The sequence below is a fragment of the Lolium perenne genome, chromosome 6 (assembly GCF_019359855.2).
Source record: "Lolium perenne isolate Kyuss_39 chromosome 6, Kyuss_2.0, whole genome shotgun sequence".
Classification (NCBI taxonomy): Eukaryota; Viridiplantae; Streptophyta; class Magnoliopsida; order Poales; family Poaceae; genus Lolium; species Lolium perenne.
This window is the reverse complement of record NC_067249.2, coordinates 30,905,133-30,924,627: the sequence shown is the minus strand read 5'-3', so window position 1 is coordinate 30,924,627 and position 19,495 is coordinate 30,905,133. Positions and strand designations below refer to the sequence as shown.

The 19,495-nt window shown below is 43.2% G+C and overlaps 2 protein-coding genes across 2 annotated transcripts; both read left to right on the top strand.

Moving 5' to 3' along the window:
- Positions 1–983: 983 nt before the first annotated feature.
- Positions 984–5,338, top strand: LOC127308422 (uncharacterized). The gene is made up of 6 exons (XM_051339246.2): positions 984–1,383; positions 4,239–4,292; positions 4,382–4,462; positions 4,590–4,659; positions 4,764–4,852; positions 4,943–5,338. Exons 1-6 carry the CDS (start codon positions 1,177–1,179, stop codon positions 5,069–5,071), a joined length of 630 nt encoding a protein of 209 aa, XP_051195206.1. The 5' UTR covers positions 984–1,176; the 3' UTR covers positions 5,072–5,338.
- Positions 5,339–16,397: 11,059 nt separating this feature from the next.
- On the top strand, positions 16,398–17,598 carry LOC139831895 (uncharacterized). Its single transcript, XM_071821319.1, has one exon. The coding sequence runs from the start codon at positions 16,398–16,400 to the stop codon at positions 17,487–17,489; it is 1,092 nt and encodes a 363-aa protein (XP_071677420.1). The 3' UTR covers positions 17,490–17,598.
- The last annotated feature ends 1,897 nt before the right edge of the window (positions 17,599–19,495 follow it).

Here is a 19,495-nt window from a genome sequence, read left to right as displayed (position 1 = left end):
TAACCATAGGTTGATCATTTTTTATCGCGCATTTGGAACCATGCAATTTAGACACATGTCGATCTTTTTGGGTGTGCGCACTATATGTCCTGCTGAACCTAATTCGTTTTTTTACGAGAACACCTAATTCATTTTCCTGTTTGGGAACCCCTTTGATTTCTCTATCTCTGACACCAAGGCCCACGGTAGTAGATAGTTAGCGTAGGTAGCCAAACACATATATCAAACCATAGACTTGAAAATACCAACGAAAATTCTTCCATTGTTCTAATTTGAGCCGCAATGCTAAAGCTACGTGCACGCGCGCAACCATTGAGGGCAGTCAATCAACATCTGCAAGAATACCACCACCGGTATATCAGGGAAAAATAACCGTACAGCCTGATCAAAGTAGCTGGAGAGTCGAGAGTACGAATCACCATTATCGAGTACGTAGCAGCCGGGACAAATATTGCAAGGATAATCCTCTTCGCGGCAACCAGGAGAGAAGACCCAAAATCGACTGGCAACGAAGGACTGCAGAACACTTATTGTAGACGATGTCATCTCCAATGTAGCGAAGACCAACAAGAAGACGGCTACCAAACCCTAATCTAATTTGTTGAAATCCCTACTTATTAAAAACTCCACGCATACATTGGGTTTTCCACTCCTCCTGACGCCGACGAGGCCGACCGGAGGAGGGGGAACCGATCTATTGTGAAGGCGAAGGCAGAGACGGAGTGGGTTTCTTCAAAGCGACGCTTCGGGGAGGGTCACGCTCCTTGCGTGACTAGAGAGAGGAAAGACGACCCTGATGGACCTAATTCGTTATTTTTTTTTTTTTTTTTTTTGCGGGGGAATTCGTTTTTTCTTTTTTGAGAACACCTAATTCATTTCCCTGTTTGGGAACTCATTGATCTCTCTATCTCTGACACCAGGCCCCACACGAGTAGTCAGTTAGCGTAGAAACGAGAGACCTGAATGAATCCAGAACCTTCCCGAGGGTTACGGAAGGAGCACGAGCGCACACTCCTCGGGGGAGAATAAAAGAGTCAATTTTGGTGCGCCCCCATACGCGAGCGATTTGCTGCGGCCACAAATTCCGGCGATCCTCTCTCCTCCCGGGGAAGAAGCCTCTCGATCCTCCGGGAACCGTCGCCGAGAGATCTGTAGCGAGCGAGGGTCGATCCAGTGATGGAGGAGACGGCGGCGGCGGCGACGGAGACCGCGCCCGTGGCGGCGGCGGAGCAGAAGTCGTCGTACAGGTACTGGGTGCGGGAGGCCACCGGCGACGCCGCACCGCTCCCCGTTCCCCGCAAGCTCGACGCCGCCGCCGCGGCCGCCGCCAACGGCACGGGCAATGGGAACGCGCCACAGGCCCTCGGCTCCGTTTGGAATCAGGTCAGCTTACACCCGGACTCTTGTCCCCGTGTCGAATCGTGTAGGAGATACTGTGCGTGTTATTAGGGGAATGAATTTACGGTGTTTTTGTTATTGGGGAATGAATTTAAGGAGAGTTATGATCTGATCTCTAGTACTACCCCGTATGTAAATGTTACATTTGATAATATTCACCCACAAATCCCATTCGATGGCTATGAATCAACTTCATAGGTTTAGTGTTGGAAATCTGTAAGGCTAGCGCGTGTTGGCTCTCTTTGTTGCCAGTGGATTGCCGGGTTCATTCATCCTATGCAGGGAATTTGTTTGCTGCTGCACATTGCAACACATACAAATTACTCTTTCACACTGTTTTATCTGGGTGGAATGAGCGTAACAGCTTTACTGTGAAGACTTGATCTAGAATTTTTTGGGTGTAATTCCAATGTTCGCAACGATGACTAAATTTGTAGCACAGAATTTGGCAGTACTCTACTCTAGGCATAAGTGCCACTCGACTGAAACTTGGAGATCGTACTGAAATTTTAAGGTGCATAATGAATAAAAGAATAATAATAAATATGTGAAGGGATTATCTTTTTAACAGGGAGGCAATTTTTTTTGGTTATCCGGTTTTGAACTACTACGACTATACTGTTACTAGTTCTCTTGTGTACTTAGAGGAGCCATAGCCTGTGCGTTACTAGTAATAATCTATGATTTTCCTGATTCATATAAGATGTGGAGTACACATAAGAGCATCGCTAGTTCTTCCACTATAACTTGGTAACTCCCTATACCACCTCCTTAAACTTAACTCCCAATAATTTGAGGTGTCTGGGAGGCTTGCACCTTGTACTTTTCGTGAACTTGACTCCGAAAGAATATCTTTTTTTTTTGGTATACCACCCATCCTTTTGAATACATAAACTACACCTTTGCAACATATTAATCCAAACCTTGATATTTCTAATGTACACATTTTAGCAGCATATCAAATTCATTATTTTGAATTTGAAATTCAAACACAATAGAGGGTTCAAATGAAGTAAATAAATAATCCAAAGAAAATATGCTAAAATCATAATGAACTATTGCCCATGGGGTGATCATAACTGCTCCACAAGATCATCTTGGATTTGGTCATGCTTTTGCCTGCTCTTGATCCGTTGATACATACTGTCAGCTTGATGTTGTGGCGGGGCATGTGCTCCATTGTAGTCAAAGTACAAGTTCTCTGTTGACCTCTTTCATCCTCTATGATCAAGTTGTGTGAGATGACACATGTTATCCATACCATTTGGTCCCTAAACCCAACAGGTCCAAGGACAATAGCAAAGCGAGCTTACAACACCCCGGAAGCCCCCTCAAAATCATTTCTCGTGGCTTCTGGACACACCGCCAATTTAGATCTCTTATTGCTTTCCGGGTATGCAGTCTTACACAAATGCAGCAAGTATTTCGAATAGAGTTCTCTGCAGGACATTGAGGTCATTGCTGGAGCTAGACACCCTAAATTACGAATGCTAAAACCATAGATCCTCTTATCCGACTCTTCGAGTATGATGGTTGGATCAGGGCAATGCCCAGTGAACTGCCCATGCCATGCTGCAGGGCAATTCTTCCATGTGCAATGCACAAAGTCAATATATGCAAGCATCCTAAGGAACCCTCTTGCTTCGCTCTATTGCAAAAAATGCGACAATGGCCTGGCTGGTCATAAGCTCCGACAAATTTTCAAGATTCACAACGAGGACCAACTTTGGCTTGCAGTGAACTGTGTTCATCTCATCAAGAAGTTTTCTCATTTTACCAAACTGCCTGGCCTGTCCAAGGATGCCTATCATGGTCGTATAGGTATGTTTTTTTCTAAACGAGGCAGGTGCTCTGCCTTTAAATTGATCAAGAAGGGGGATTGTCGTATAGGTATGACCATCATGCTTGAACCCTGTTTGCTGCTTCAACCAATCGCAGAAACCACGCGCAATATTTTGGTGATGGAGCAGCTTGGTTACTTGATTAGCCTGGAATGCATATATCTTGCAATGCAGATCATCCAGAACATGTTCCGTCATGGGACCCAATTTCATTTGCTGCACGGTATGCTAATACTGTTCAACTGCCCGCAATGACTTCAATGATCTTAAGTTAGACCCCTGTCCTCCACCATGGGATTTTATTGTTCTAATAGGGCCTTGACCTACAAAGCTCTGAGGTTTGTTAGAGGGACCATTATAAATAGTTGGAGCTGAGAAGTTTCGAGTTTGAACTCCAGCCCACCTGCCATCTGAATTAGGATTATTATAGAATAGAATGGTGATTTGCTTGGCCCTGTACAGGGTGTCTTCGATTCCTTGTGACGGTGAATTAGACAGTACGGCAGAGGGCCCTTAGAAATTCTGCTTTGATTTTGCATATCCAGATCTCGAGATCCCCTTCCCAAAATCATTTTGCATGGAAGGGGCACAAGGAATATATGCCTCAGCATAGCTATGCTTTGCTATTAGACTGCTGGCCACCAGATAAGGGCTTTCTAGAATAGGTTGCACCAGCCTCTGGAGCTTGCTTAATGCTTCCATTATTTGAGGACGAATTACCAATTCAGAATATACACCAGCTCCTGCAATTCCAGACTGGGAAATGATCTTGTCAGTCTGCTTAGATGGCTATATTCTAGGCATACCTGTCACTTGACCTGAAGCTGGAAGATCATTAGGGAAGACTATGGCGATACTGCAAGCAGTTCTCTAGCTTGGCTTTCTTTGTAGCAATCATAAGTTCACTGTTTTTCTAGTTGTAGTTTTCGATACAAATCAGTGATGGTTACACTGCTGAATTCCGATTTGCAATCTTCTGATGTGTTTGCACTTTCGCAGGCTGGAACATGGGAGGAAAAGAACCTTAATTCATGGGCCAGTAGTAGGATAAAGGTGCGGTAGTTTTTTAGGCAACTGAAACATTACATTGATGTTTCCACTCTTGAATTTCTCTGATAGTTGCTGGCTCATATGTGCCACAGGATTTGCTGGGTTCTTTAAGTTCATTGGACTTCTCCACAGGAAAAGCATCCATTGATGAAGTGTCCAAATGCTCAGGCGATGTAAGTGTGTTCAACAAAATTGTTCAGTTTGATAAATTCATAACTATTCGTTGGAAATAACCTTTTTTGGTAATTAACCCTGTTATGTGTTGTTTATTAACCAAACATATCCTTCGTGTTTTAACAGGCATATCTAGTAACAGTCCGTAATAAGAAGAGAGTAGGGTACAATTATGAATTGAGCTTGAGATTTAAAGGTAAAGAAAATATCATGTCACCCTTGGCACCATTCATTTAGTTCCACTTCTGTTAGCCCTTGTATTACTTGCGTGTCTAACTCAGTCATGGTAATGCTAATTAGGTGAATGGCTAATCAAGGAGGAGCAGAAGAAGGTCACGGGCCATATAGACATCCCTGAGTTTTCATTTGGTGAGCTTGATGACCTAGAGGTATCGCTATTATTCTGTACCGTGCAGTATAGTATCATCATAATTTAATTAGGTAATGGTGTCACATGAATGATTTCCTCGTGGGTGCAGGCAGAAGTAAGGTTTACTGATAGCCTCGAATGGGATGACAAGTCGCGGATCTCCAAGGATGTGATATCATTCCTTTCGCCTATCAGGGAGAAACTGCGTACATTTGAACTAGAGCTGAAAGATAGGTGAGATTGTTTGCAAGAGTCGGCACTGCAACCCAAGTAACGACCGCCTTTTTCCCACTGTGCTGTCATTCTTCTAGCTGAGACCATGTGTACTTGATTAAGCATTTGTTGTCAAAGACTCGAGGGCATATTGTTGTTTATCCAGTCCACTGTAAGATTATATGGTCACCAACTGGTCCTTTGGTTGATTGAGACTGTGTGCACTGATATGTTGTGTACTCTAGTAAAACCAGATGATTACGAAATCCCAAGAGAAATATCCTCTTCTTTATTCTCTTGGAGTTGGCAGTGCTCATTTAGAGAAGTGAGAATATTTCCACGTGGAAAACTGGAACATATTTTTTCTATAATGGACACTTTATATTACTTAATAAGCAATAAACTTGGTCTCTACATAGGTAGGATGCACACAGCCGTACCAGTGTAGTTATTACGGAAAACTGGAATATCTACATGCACTGCAAACAAATGGTTGGTTGTGCACAATCTGCAGATGTGACCATCACAGGAAAGAAGCAACAGAATGTAGTCTAATGGGAAATGAGCTTTGTAGCTTTAGTGCAAACTGGCGCGCCTTTGCTTGTCATCGTCACTGTACGTCAGGAGATACGGCGAATCTTTTTTTTAGATGAGCATCAGTAGGTGTCTCGTGAGCTACATATAGCTATTTATTTTCAAGCAATTAGAATTTATATTTTAAAGTTTTTTAAATTGAAATAAAATTCTAGGGATATCACTATTGATGTATACTTTAAACGTGCAAATTTTTAATACGAACTACTTTTTATGTCAATCTAACAAAAATGACAAACAATATAATTTCTTAGATCTTAGCTCAGTCCCCATGTATTGGCTCTCGGTGTCCCAGGTTTCTTTTCATAGGATTTTTTTTGTTTTATTTTGCGAGGTAGCATGAAAGTTTGACATGGTTTACAACTTCCGCACTACGTTTTCATAGATTCTAAGAAAGTGGTCTTGCATCATGAGGACTTTCTAATTTTTATGTGTGTCCTTCGAAAATGGCTCTTGAGCTTAAGAAAAACTGTGTTTATGGATTTCGTGGAATCCACGGAGTCACTTGGTTGGTATAGTATGTTCTCTTACCTTGCGTTTACAAGATTGTGGATAGGATTCCGGGGTAGCACGTGGATGCCAACCGCAGTTTCTACAATAGTTGGTCCTCCGTCGTGCGACAGCGGGTGGATGTTGCCACCGGTGAAGACAGTGCTGCGGCCGGCAACAACGCTTCTATGATCGTGGAGGCGGTGTGCGTGGCCTGACTGTTTTGAGAGCGTGGAGGAGGCGAAGACAGTGTGGGGATATTCCTGTGCGGGTAGAGCATTGTCGGCCAAAGTAAATTGCTAACCGCGCCAAATAAAATTGACTAGGCCAGTGAAGCTGTTAGAATTTAGATGGTGTTATTAAAGGAAAACACTTGGTTTCAGTCGCCCGATTGTGGCGGAAAGATCGGTCGTGGGTCTGGCGTCCTTCCGCGGTGGGGCCCCCATGTGATACATGGAAAACTCGTGCCGTACGTCCAGATCGATATAACTCACGCTTTGCACTGTTGCGTCGTACCAACGTCTTTATTCACGTACAATTTTTTGGCTCCAGCACATGCACCACGCATCAGCGCATCAACATAGCTTCCACGTAGGTTTTGTTGTTAACTTTTGTAGAAAATGTGAAGAAACGAGAGAAGCGAGAGAGATTGAAGCAAATGGAATACTTTATTGATGGAGACTGCGGCTATTTATAGTAGGCCAACAGTCGGGTTACAAGGTCGGTTTCTTTACATGCGTCTGTTCGGAAGAGACGCAACTTTTCACAATGCACAGCGATTGGACAAAACACTAGTATGTTAACTGCCATAGGGAATATTCCAAGGAATCTGCTAACTGCTTGATTAGCCTAAATCTAAAGCTAATTTATTCCTAACACTCCCCCTTGGACAACGCTGTTTTCAAAATCCATAGCGTCTTGAATGCGAACGTCCTGATAGTCCTTAATCTTGTAAGAACTTGATTTTCTTCAATCCAAGTATGTCCTCCAAAAATCCTGTGGAAAAATAAAAGGAGAATATAGGAATCCGATATACCGTTGGTATAATAATTGTATCATTAAAACCTATATGAGAAATCCGTTGGAGAACTCATAAGAAAAAATACAATATATTGTTATCGGATCATAAATACTAAGTTCAGTCCTGGGAAATTCCCCTCCCTGAACTTTGCAAATTTCTAAATCGTCTCATACCAATACCATAAATGCATTTTTGAAATGCAGCTGCTGGTAAAGACTTAGTGAACAAATCTGCAAGATTGTCACATGATTTTGTTTGCAAAATATCAATTTCTCCATTTTTCTGTAATTCATGAGGAAAGAACAGCTTTGGAGCAATATGTTTTGTGATATTACTTTTAATATATCCCATATGCATTTGAGCAACACATGCAACATTATCTTCATAGATAATAGTTGGTGATTCTAATGAACCTATGCCACATGAGGTCTGGATATGGTTAATCACTCTACGAAGCCATACACACTCACGTGAAGCTTCATATAATGCAATTATTTCAGAGTGGTTAGTGGAAGTTGCTACTAGAGTCTGTTTAGTTGACTTCCATGAGATAGCAGTTCCACCAAATAAAAATACAAATCCAGTTTGTGATCTAGCATTATGGGGATCAGAAAGATAGCCGGCATCAGTATAGCCAGTCAAAGTCATATCTTGATTCTTCTTATAGAATAAACCAAGATCTTTGGTACCTTGTAAATACCTGAAGATATTCTTCACTCCAGCCCAATGGCGTTTTGTTGGAGCTGCACTATGTCTTGCCAGTAAATTTACTGCGAAGGCAATATCTGGCCTAGTACAATTAGCAAGGTACATTAGTGCTCCTATCGCACTAAGGTATGGAAACTCAGGTCCCAATACATCTTCGTTATCATCCCTAGGTCTAAAAGGATCCTTTTCCATATCAAGGGATCTAACGACCATGGGTGTTTTGGATGGATATGATTTATCCATATTGAATTTTTCCAAAACTTTCTGAATGTATGCGGGCTGATAAACGAGTATTCCTGAGGGAAGATACTCAAGTTGTAAACCTAAGCAGAATTTGGTTTTTCCCAAATCCTTCATCTCAAACTCCGTCATTAAATGATTGCGTGCTACAGATATATCTGTCGCGTTACCAATGATGTTGAGGTCATCAACATAAACTGAGATGATACAAAATCCTTTTGAGGATTTCTTTATGAAAACGCATGGGCAATCATCATTATTTGAGTATCCTTTGTGAAGAAGGAACTCACTAAGCCGGTTATACCACATTTTACACGACTTCTTTAAGCCATAGAGTGACTTTTGTAATTTTACACAATACATGTTGCGATTTATATTTGGATTAGGGATTTTAAGTCCATCAGGGACTTTCATATAAATATCCGCATCGAGTGACCCATATAGATATGCGGTCACTACATCCATTAACTGCATTGATAAATTCATTTGTACTGCCAATGATATTAAGTATCGAAACGTAATTCCACTCATTACAGGAGAATATGTATCGTCGTAGTCGATACCGGGTCTCTGCGTAAACCCTTGTGCTACTAGTCTCGCTTTATATCTCACCACCTCATTATTTTCGTTCCTTTTTCGAACGAAAACCCATTTAGCTCCCATAGGGAAGACTTTTTGAGGAGTAGGTATTACTTTAGAGAATACCTCTCTTTTATTAAGCGAGCGCAGTTCTGCCTCAATTGCCTCCTTCCATTTAGGCCAATCCGAGCGCTTCAGGCACTCTTTCATAGATTTTGGCTCTGGATCCAGTTGAAGGGTTTTAGCAATTTTAGAGGAGAAATATGTGTCGACAAGTGTAGTCTTTCTATTGTATGATTCTCCCGAATCGATATAGTTTATGGAAATTTCATTGATTTCTTCAGGCACCGTGTGATTTCCCATAACAATGGTGTCTGGTTGTTTCGATGTCCCAGCAATAGAATTTGTGTGCACATTTATGCTAGGTTCTTGATGTTGAACATCATCCTGGTGTCTATCAACTTCAGGTTGATTTGCATTTACCGTCATAGATTTCCTTTGTTTCCGCGGTGGCTTTTGAGAAGTCTTTTCCCTTGAGACCAGATTTCTCCCCCTTTTATTTGTAATTGGGAGTTGAGTAGTTTTATTTGGTACCTCTACTCGTTCTGGTGCATTGACTGCAGGGATATATGATTTAGTGACACCTTTGTGATCAGTAAATGCGTCTGGCAAGTTATTTGCAAAGTGTTACAAATCTATTATTCTCTGAACTTCAGATTCAGATTCTTTAGTACGTGGATCTAAGTATTGGATGCCTGTTACATTCCAATCTATTTCCTGGCATTCTTTGTGGTTTGTTTCTCCCCTAATGCCGGGAAATGATCCTCATCAAAAATTGAATCAGCGTACCGGGCTGTAAACAGGTCCCCTGTTAGGGGTTCTAAATATTTTATAATTGACGGAGATTTATATCCCACATAGATTCCAATTTTTCTATGGGGGCCCATGGAGGTACGCTGCGGTGGTGATATCGGTACGTATACAGCGCAACCGAATTTTCGCAGGTGGGAAATACTTGGCTGATTGCCTCGTACTATTTGAAATGGGGAAGTTTCATGATATGCAGTTGGTCTGATTTGCATCAGATCTGCGGCGTGTAAAACCGCATGTCCCCAACAAGAGGTTGGTAAATTGCAATTTTGCAATAATGGTCTAGCAATTAATTTTACTCTTTTGATTAAAGATTCAGCCAATCCATTTTGAGTATGAACATAAGGTACAGAATGTTCTAGATGAATGCCTAAGGCCATACAATAATCATTGAATGCGCGTGAACTGAATTCAGCCGCATTATCCATTCTTATTGTTTTAATCCTGTGTTCAGGATGATTTGCTCTTAATTTGATAATTTGAGATATTAATTTGGCAAAGGCATGGTTACGTGTTGATAATAAACACACATGTGACCATCTAGTAGATGCATAAATGAGCACCATAAAGTACCTAAATGGTCCAGATAAAGGTTGTATTGGACCACATATATCTCCTTGAATTCTTTCAAGAAAATTAAGTGACTCATTTTTAACTTTGAGGTAGGATGGCCTAATAATTAATTTCCCGGTAGCACATGCGGTGCATACAAAATCTGATGACTTGGGAAAACTTTTAATTGGTAAATTATGACCAATAGAATTGCTTATAATTTTTCTCATCATACCTATTCCAGGATGACCAAGGCGATCATGCCAAGTCTTGAATTTATCAAGATTTTGAAAAATTATTTTGTACGCAACAAAAGGTACGGGTTTGATGTATGTAAAGTATAATCCGGATGAAAATGAAGGGAATTTTTCAAGAGTTTGTTCCTCATATCCGTCGCTTTTTGTTAAAAGCAAATATTCTTTCTTATCCATCTTAACAGTTTTAAGATGGAAATCATTTGATCGGATATCTTTGAAACTTATAAGGGTACGCGTTGATTCAGGATACAAGAGTGCATTCTGAATTACAATAGTAGTACCTATAGGGAGTGTGAATGTGGCTCTTCCTGAACCAATTATTGCTTTGTTACTCCCGGTTATAGTCATAACATCTTCCTTTCTCTTTGTAAGAGTTTGGAAGTATTTTGTTTCCCTTAAAATTGTGTTAGTAGTAGCACTATCCACTAAACATAATTCTTCTTCCATTGGATTTTTCCCGTAAATTTCTAAAAATAGAAAGAGAATATTTTAGAATAAATTTATTTTATTCATATATTCATCAAATTACATACATAGTATTTATATTACATATTCGAAATATAAATACATTATAACATTATGTCTGATTCACATAATACAATACATGCAGTCTCAAATATTTTATTCTACTTATTGTTACACAATATATAACACATCGTAGTATTTGAGTAGCTAAGTGACATCAATTGTTTAGGAGATCAATTGAGGTCTCCAAAAACATCTTGGGTGTAGTCCACAAGCATGTCTTCATCCAGGATGATGTTGTCCTTTGGCTTGAATTCTTCAATAGCACTTTGAGAAGGACTAGCTTGAGGGTTGTCTTCAATGGCATTGAAGTGAGCTTCAGCCTTATTTCCATGAACTTGCTTCCCTTTTCCTCCATACTTCATGTATAGATCCACTAGGTGCTTGGGAATATGACATTTGGTTGTACGGTGATTCGCACATCCACACCTTTGACAAACTTGAGAGTTGTCATTTTGATCATTTTTCTTGAAATGACCTTTCCCCTTAAATTGACCATTGGTCTTTTGACCATTGTTTTTCCACTTTCCCTTGAATTTTCGGAAGTTCCTCTTACGGTTTCCGAATTTATTAGTAAAATAAGCATTAGCATGTGCTTCAGGGATCGGCATGGCACCCGTTGGGCGAGCATTGTGATTTTTCATGAGAAGTTCATCATGCTTCTCGGCCTGAAGTAATGTGTATATAAGCTCAGAATACTTCGTGTATTTGTGTTGACGATATTGCTGTTGCAATATCCTCATCGAGGGATGGAAAGTGCATAAGGTTTTCTCTATTAAATCTTCATCTGAAACTTGCTTATTACAAAATCTCAGTTTGGAGTTAACTTTATGCACGGCAGAATTATATGCCGCAACAGACTTAAAATCCTGAAACCTTATGAGAGACCATTCTCTCTCGGCTTCCGGCAACATAACCGCTCTTTGTTGGTCATATCTCTCCTTGAGGGAGTTCCATAAAGCTAGTGGATCCTCCTCCATCAAATATTCATTTTTTAAATCGGGATGGAGGTGGTGCCTTATGAAATGTAATGCCGCATACTTTGCCACTTGGGGTATTTCTGGAGCATTTTCGGGGGGGGGGGGGGGGGGTGATAAACACGGGACCAAGGCCACGACCATTTAAATTTATTTTCATATCCATGGCCCATGATAGATAATTACTTCCATCAAGTTGTAGTTCTTGAAATTCTTTTTTACTGATGTCACCCATTTTTCCTGCATGTATGATCATGCATTTAATTAATTTTACTTGATAGTGAAATTTATTTTGGTAAGCAACAAATTTGTTCTAGAGGAACAATTTGAACGCGGATGAATTTAGAGCGTGGGATAAAATTGTTGTACCAAATAACATGTTATAATATGCTAGAGGAAAATATATTAATAACATGGCACATTACATACTTGTGACTTCTAGTAAACATAAAATATTGTCTAGATGTATTTACACACAGTATACTGCTAATCTGAATAAAAACAATTCATATGCTACTTGTTGGATCTACAAGTCAGCTAGAAACATTAGTGCGGACATGTGAATCAATTAAGGGCATGCCCAATGCACTGCCCTAGAGGTGCTGCTTCACACCTTTAGCTAGGTTCGGGTGGTCCAAAGTAGGTTCGGATGAGGAGGCAGCCTCCTTTTCAAGAAGTGGGATCTTCAATCCTAAAAGCATGCTTTTTGGAGAGAGAAAGAGATACATAGTGTCATATTTGTGGGGTCCCTTCTCTTTTTTTTTCTGACTAAAGTTGTAGCTTCCATTGGAGAGATAAAATTCACCATATTGCTTCTTACAACTTTTTTACATGGAGCAGCTAGTTGTGTATGCCACCATTGCTCATGCCCTAAATACTATAAGCCCGTGAGGCCTTTTCAGTACACGACGGGCCTTGTCGGCACTTGACTGGACCAGCAGTCAAAAGCATCGAGAGGATGAGCGAATCCTATCTTCCTCCTCCCGTTCCCCACGATGTCTCTGCCTAGCTAGCACCGCGCCAGCGCCCGTGGCCAGCGATTTAGCGGCGGCCTGGTTCCTCCATGGAGGAGGATGGGAGGTGAGGGGCGGCCTCGTTGAGGCGGAGCTCCGCGACGCCGTTGGTGAGGCCGAGGGCCTCTGGGGACCAAGTCCCTCTGCGGATGCCGCCGGGGCGGGCCGCCATGGCTGCGGCGAATCGGCGGAGGATGACGCGCGCTTCCGGCGAGGGCGTGGGGAGGGGAAGGGACGGCGCCGGCGGCGCGTCCTCGTTCTCCTCCTCCGTTTCTTCTGCTGCTGGGAGGTTGAGGTCGGGGACGAGCGCGCGGGCGCGAGCGGTTGCCACGGCCTCGTTCCCTTCCATCTCCATCTGGAGGTTGGTGGTGAGCGCCGGCGGGAGCGCGTCCACGGGAGCCGCAGCCGGCGGCTCGAGGAACTCCGTTACCGAGGCGTAGCCCGGCGGAGCGAAGTGCTCCGGCTCCTCGTCGGGGGGCGTCGGGGACGGGAGGCACGGCCTGTTCCCATGTCGCTCGAAGTAGCGCATCATCGGCGGCGGAGTCTCAAGTTCATCATCGGAGTACTCGCGCTCGGGGTCGTCGACAAGCCACCCGACGCTCGGCCCGCCCAGTAGCCATTCCATGGGCGGGACGACGAACGCCGGCAGAGGCGGCATCAGATCTTCAGGATCTGCTGTGACGTGGGAGGCAGAGGCCTCAATCTCGTTCCCGGCAACGACCACTTCTTCCGCAATCTCCGGCACATCGAGGACGACCGGTTCAGCAACGGCCACCGGGTGCATGAATGGGGTATGTTCCCGGCGCACAGCCGTGCTTGGTCCAGGGTCTCCGGTGGAGTGGCGGCGCTCTGTCCAGCGGTTGCCATGGCAGTTGTTGCGGGGAACCAAGCGGTTGCCGCGTTGGTGGCGGCGGAAGCCACCACCAGGACCGTAGCGCCGATGGTGGAAACCATATGGTGCCCTGCGGTGGCGGAGGTCACCGTTCCTGTTCGGGCGGCGACGACCGGAGTTCCAGCGGCGACGGCCGGAGTTCCAGCGGCGACGGACGGAGTTCCAGCGGCGAGTGGCAGCGAGGGAGAAAGTCCGGCGAGGATAGCCACGGCGGTGTTCCCTGGCCACAAACCGAGGGAAGCAAAAAGCGAGTTCTGGCAGAAAAGCCATTTTCTACTCACCTTTTCTCTGTCTCTTCTACTGTAGCCTATTGCTTTGGCAGATGCTCGTGCTGATAACGTGTGAAGAAACGAGAGAAGCGAGAGAGATTGAAGCAAATGGAATACTTTATTGATAGAGACTGCGGCTATTTATAGTAGGCCAACAGTCGGGTTACAAGGTCGGTTTCTTTACATGCGTCTGTTCGGAAGGGACACAACTTTTTACAATGCACAGCGATTGGACAAAACACTAATATGCTAACTGCTATAGGGAATATTTCAAGGAATCTGCTAACTGCTTGATTAGCCTAAATCTAAAGCTAATTTATTCCTAACAGAAAATACATAATATTTTTGTTAGATTTTTGTGGCTAATGTTCAAGTTTTTTTATTGTAATCGTTTGTGACTTCTATAAAAAATAGTTAGTGTTTTTTGTTGTAATTTGATTTGTAGTAAACTAATTATTTCTTGACCACTTTAAACTGTTTTGCAAACATATGTATTTTTGTTGTATTAGTCTGCGGTTTTTGGTGAATTTGTTGGCTACTTTTATTGTAAATCAATTTGCAGCAAAAGAAATGTTGGTTTCACCACTTTGTTATAATTTTATTTTTTGATATGTTTTGCGATCTTTTTTGTTGTAATAGTAATACTTTTTGGACGTGGGGTAATTTTTTTTGTTGTAAATCGATATGCAGAAAAATGGTGGTTTAATCACTTTACTGTAACATTATTATTTTTACAGATGTTGGGACATTTTTGTTGTGATAATTAACCGTTTTTTGTATACATGGGTGACTTTTTTTTTGTTGTAATAAGGTAGCATATTTGTTGTAAATATTGAGAAAGATAGAGTCAAAGTTATATAGCCTTTTGGTTTAAGTGGAGAAACGTAGGACGACTGCAGGTTGATTTTGCGAGAACTGAGAGGGTCAAACTGCAAAAAAATGTTGCATCTGGTTCTAAGGAACTTAGGACTGCGGGTTGATTTTGCAAGAACAGAGGATCAAACTACAAAACTGCGTTGCATCTGGTTTCGGACGTTGGATGTCCATCCAATGGCCGGGAGGACAACCGATTTTGGGCCAAATATCAGCCCACCGACGCCTAGCGTCCGCCGTTATTAAATGGGCTTGATCGTGCGGATTTTGTCCGTCCGTGTATGTTGTGGGGTGCATTTCCAGAAATTGAGGCGTGTGCTTTGTCAATCTCAAGATTCGTCGGATAAAATTTCTTTGACCCAGTCTCTTGGAGGTGCTCATAGGGGTAGGGTGTGCGTTCGTACGTCATAGAGGCGAGTGTATGTGCGTATATGTGAGCGTCTACGTCTGTACTGTGTTTCGCAAAAAAAATCATGATAAATTATATAATCACCCTCAAACCTCAAGGATCGGAGCAAGACCCCCCTAATATTCTTATGGACCCTTGAGGGTGAACCCAATATCTACTACCCAACAAACAAACAGCCGGAAAGAAGTACCGAACCTCGCGATCTAGGAAGCGATCAAGAAGCGACTTTGGTTCTCGGCGCCTCATGTCGGTGCCCACCGATTTGCCCCAATTATGTGGCCTTCGGGCCATGGAGGCGGGTGGATCTCGATCTATGTCGGCAGGAGGGCTCTGTTTTTTCGGTTTTAGGGTTAAGTTTTGGTGTGGCGGCGCTCAGGTGGCGGCGGCAACATCTTCTCCAATAAAGTCTTCCCGGCTTCAGCCCCATCTCGACGGCAACGTCGAGAAACTTGTGGGAGTGGTGTGGTTCTCGAGAACTTCTGGCCGGGGGATCTCCGTATCTCCATGGAGTTTCATCAGCGGTTTTTTTTTCTCCGTCTCCGGGACGGATATGGTCTTTTTGACCCGTTCGACGACTTTCCGTCTGCAACCAACAACGTCAGTCCGACTCAAGGAGGAGCGGCAGCAGCGGCATGCCATCGACATGGTCGAGAGGTTGAAGATGAAGGGTATCTTAACTCTTAAGGATTTTTTTGCATTTTTTATTAGGGTGCATTATAATGTTCGATGTTTCTATTAATGTAAGGGTTCTATTTGCAAAAGAAGAACAAAAAGAAAAAAACAGCCGCCCCTTCCTCCGCCTTCCCATCTATCACCCTATCCTCCCGGTAAGATCTCCACTCACAAATAATTCTGTGTGTATAAGATTTTGCAAGGAAAGAACTAGACGTACTCATCAAAGCTGTACTTCGTATAGATCCAAACAATAAGGAAGGCAAGGAATGGCAGTATTCGATTACAAATAATAAGGTCGAGGAATAGTGCAAAGCAGAGCACAACAGGGCGATAAAGCAACCAGTTTTGGCAACAAAACAGTCAGATCAGCAACTCCTCAGATCAATCCCTCAGATCGATCGGCCGGCGATGAGTTCCTTCCGGCGGTTCGTGCACCTCGTGCTCAGAGACAACCCCCCGGTAAAAGAATACTCGCTGCGCAACATCGACATGATGCGATTCTTCCCTACTCCGGCCTCAGCCGAGCCGCCGCCGCCATCCACCAACAACCTGCCTCCTCCCGCCATTAGCTTCTGCCCTCCCTGGTTGCCACGAGGCGTTGGCGGGATGGACTTCATGCTCTTCGGCGGGGACAAGGTGCTGGCCACGGACCAGACGGGCAGCTCCCTCCTCTACGACCCCGTAGGTAACAAAGTCCGCGCCATGCCCACCTTCACCACCAGCAAGTGCAGGTCCATCTCCCTCACCGTCGGCGGCGGCAGCGACTTGTACGCCATGAACACCATCGCCAGTTGGCCGTGCGACCCAGTGCCGTGCGCCCACGACCACAACTTGGAAGCGCTTGTGTCTCAAAAGGAGGGCTTTCTCTGCCGTCCTCTACCTCCAACTCCCTGCGAGTTCAGAGAGTTTGATCCTGGCCACGGCATCATCCGCTCCTACACTGTGGCAGGGGGCGGGTCTAGTATCTGGATCACCAAGGAGGGTATGGGCACGTATTCCTTCGACACCAGCAGCGGGCTGTGGAGCCAGATAGGGGACTGGGCTCTGCCGTTCAGTGGCCGCGGCGAGTATGTCCCTGAGCACAAGCTCTGGTTTGGTCTAACCTCTACCTCTCGCTGCCGCGAGGCCTGTGACACCACGAACCTCCTGTACTCGGAGGACGTCGAGGCGCAGCGGGGTGACAACACAAACCTCCTGTGCGCAGTGGACGTCGAGGCACAGCCGGGGCCGGTGGTGCGCGCCACCTGGGAGCACGTTGTTCCGCCCAAGGATTTGGGTTGGTCGCCTGTGGACTCATACCTCATATATCTGGGATCGTCCAGATTCTGCATCTCGAGGATCTTCGAGAGCACCAAGGCGCCCCACCAGTACGTGGTGTTCACTGGCGTGGAGGTGGAGAGATGCGGTGATGAACAACAGGAGGATGGCGGGCTGCGCATGGTAAAGCACAGCTCCGAGGTGTATGTTCTCCCGTCCGACATGATCTACTGGGTCATCTGATTTGGTTCTGCCTTGTCCTGGTAGATTTTCTAGTTCGATCCTGATATGTTTTTATCAGGATCTGGTTGCATCGGCCAAATCTATTCGCAGCTCCATGTTTGAATTACCAATTAGCTCTTCTAATAAAATTGTCCCTCACAGGATCATCAATCAAACTTGTTGGTTTGTTTTTGAATAAATTTTGGTTTAGATGAGCTTCCATGCATATTGTCTTTGTCTATTTATGCATCGTCCGTCGAAAAAAATCAAGAAAGGAGAAGCCTGAGCGCCCTCTGCATCAATCGGTGAATGCCGAATTTTATTACTTTATTGCTACAAAAGTATTACTCCCTTCATAAAAAAAAAGCTGCTCAATATATCTATAGCAAAAATGTGTCTATATACCTAGCTGCGCAGCTTTTTTAGGCACGGAGGGAGTACAAATTATTACAGCTCATGCATCACTCAAAGTCTCCATATGAATAAGCCACCTAAAAAAATCCATCAGCGCCTTAACATCTTCATGCTAGTTGCCCTTCAGACAGTTAGCCACAACGACTGTAAAAATTCCGTGCTACATCACCAAATGGTTCCATCCAATATCGATAGCTTGGCGGTCCTCCACCGGCTGCAGATATTACCACATATAGATCCGGTGCGTAGCCAAAGACGGAATCTGCAACAACGGTGGAAAGATTCTTTTGTTAAAGATAAAATCATTCCGGACATTTCATATGGCCCATAATAAAACATACACACCAACTTTAATGGGGCCTTTATCTTTTTTTTACTACGCCATTTAACAAATTCCCAAAAATGTTGTAATACTAGCTGAAGGTAGGATATTAAAAGTTATATAATTAATCTTCTAAATAATTTTTTGTGAAAGGACAACTTAGAAAAAGATGTTGTATTGTCTCCTCTTGATCATAAATACAACACCAAATGCATCCTTGCCAATTTCTTCTGCTGAGGTTATCCTTTGTAAGAATCTCTTTCCTATGAAGGAACCACATAACAATTATAATCTTAAGTGGTGTCTTAATTTTTCAAATATACATCTTAAGATAAGCAGTGTGACCATTAAGAAAATCAAGATACATGGATTATAGTATAAAAACCAGAAACGGTCAAATTCCATCTAAAAGTTTCCTCATTGCATGATAGTTGAACTAACATGTTTAAGGGGACCGAGGAAATAACATTTGTCACCTTAACAATTTTATGATATACTATATTATAGAGAGATGGATACTGATCACATAGATTCTTATACCCTAACAAAGTATGCTCCCAAAACCTAGTATGCTGACCATTACCTATCACTAACCAGGCTCTTCTGAAAAGGTCATACTCCCTCTGTTCCATTTTATAATGCCTATAGTTTTTTGGCACGGAAATTAGCGCAAGAGTATTTTGTACACAGGACCCCTAGCTGAACGATTTGAGATCAACATAAAATTTGGGAAATCCATATCTTACTAACTTACCATAACAAATTTGGGACCTGGACGATTTGGGAGCTGAAAGGGGAGGGGCTAATTGAAAAAAAGTTAAGCTACAACCTTATATTCTGAAACAAATGCAAAAAATCTATAGGCACTATAGAAAGGAACGGAGGGAGTATTTAACATTCATTAGACCCTTTTAGAAAGGCGAGTCAAGAATATAAACTCTTAATAAAAAAAATCTCAACTAGCATGAGTGAGATAGCAACATCATCTCTAGCACACAAAGTTAAGCCAACAATCTTTAAGCCAGTGGAATTAAGTTCCACTTAAATCCCATAAATAAATATCACATAATCCACTTGTAACTATCAGAATTGAGCATAAGGACATAAAACAAGTTAACAAACCAACATACCAAAAATGGCAAGCCGCTTGAGACCAAATCTTTGACTCAACTAACCACTGGAACCGAAGGAGAGGAAGTATACTACGAGGAACTAGATCTATTAGGAGGCATTGAAGGAGCATACTGCTGGCGCGCAGTTGACATGTGTCTCTCCGTTCAGCACGAGACCG

Bases quoted from the DNA above. Each gene is read 5' to 3' on its own strand.
- LOC139831895 (XM_071821319.1), top strand. From the start codon at position 16,398: ATGAGTTCCTTCCGGCGGTTCGTGCACCTCGTGCTCAGAGACAACCCC.
- LOC127308422 (XM_051339246.2), top strand. From the start codon at position 1,177: ATGGAGGAGACGGCGGCGGCGGCGACGGAGACCGCGCCCGTGGCGGCG. The intron at 4,293-4,381 runs GTGCGGTAGTTT...TATGTGCCACAG, and splicing joins GGGCCAGTAGTAGGATAAAG to GATTTGCTGGGTTCTTTAAG. The intron at 4,660-4,763 runs GTAAAGAAAATA...AATGCTAATTAG, and splicing joins ATTGAGCTTGAGATTTAAAG to GTGAATGGCTAATCAAGGAG.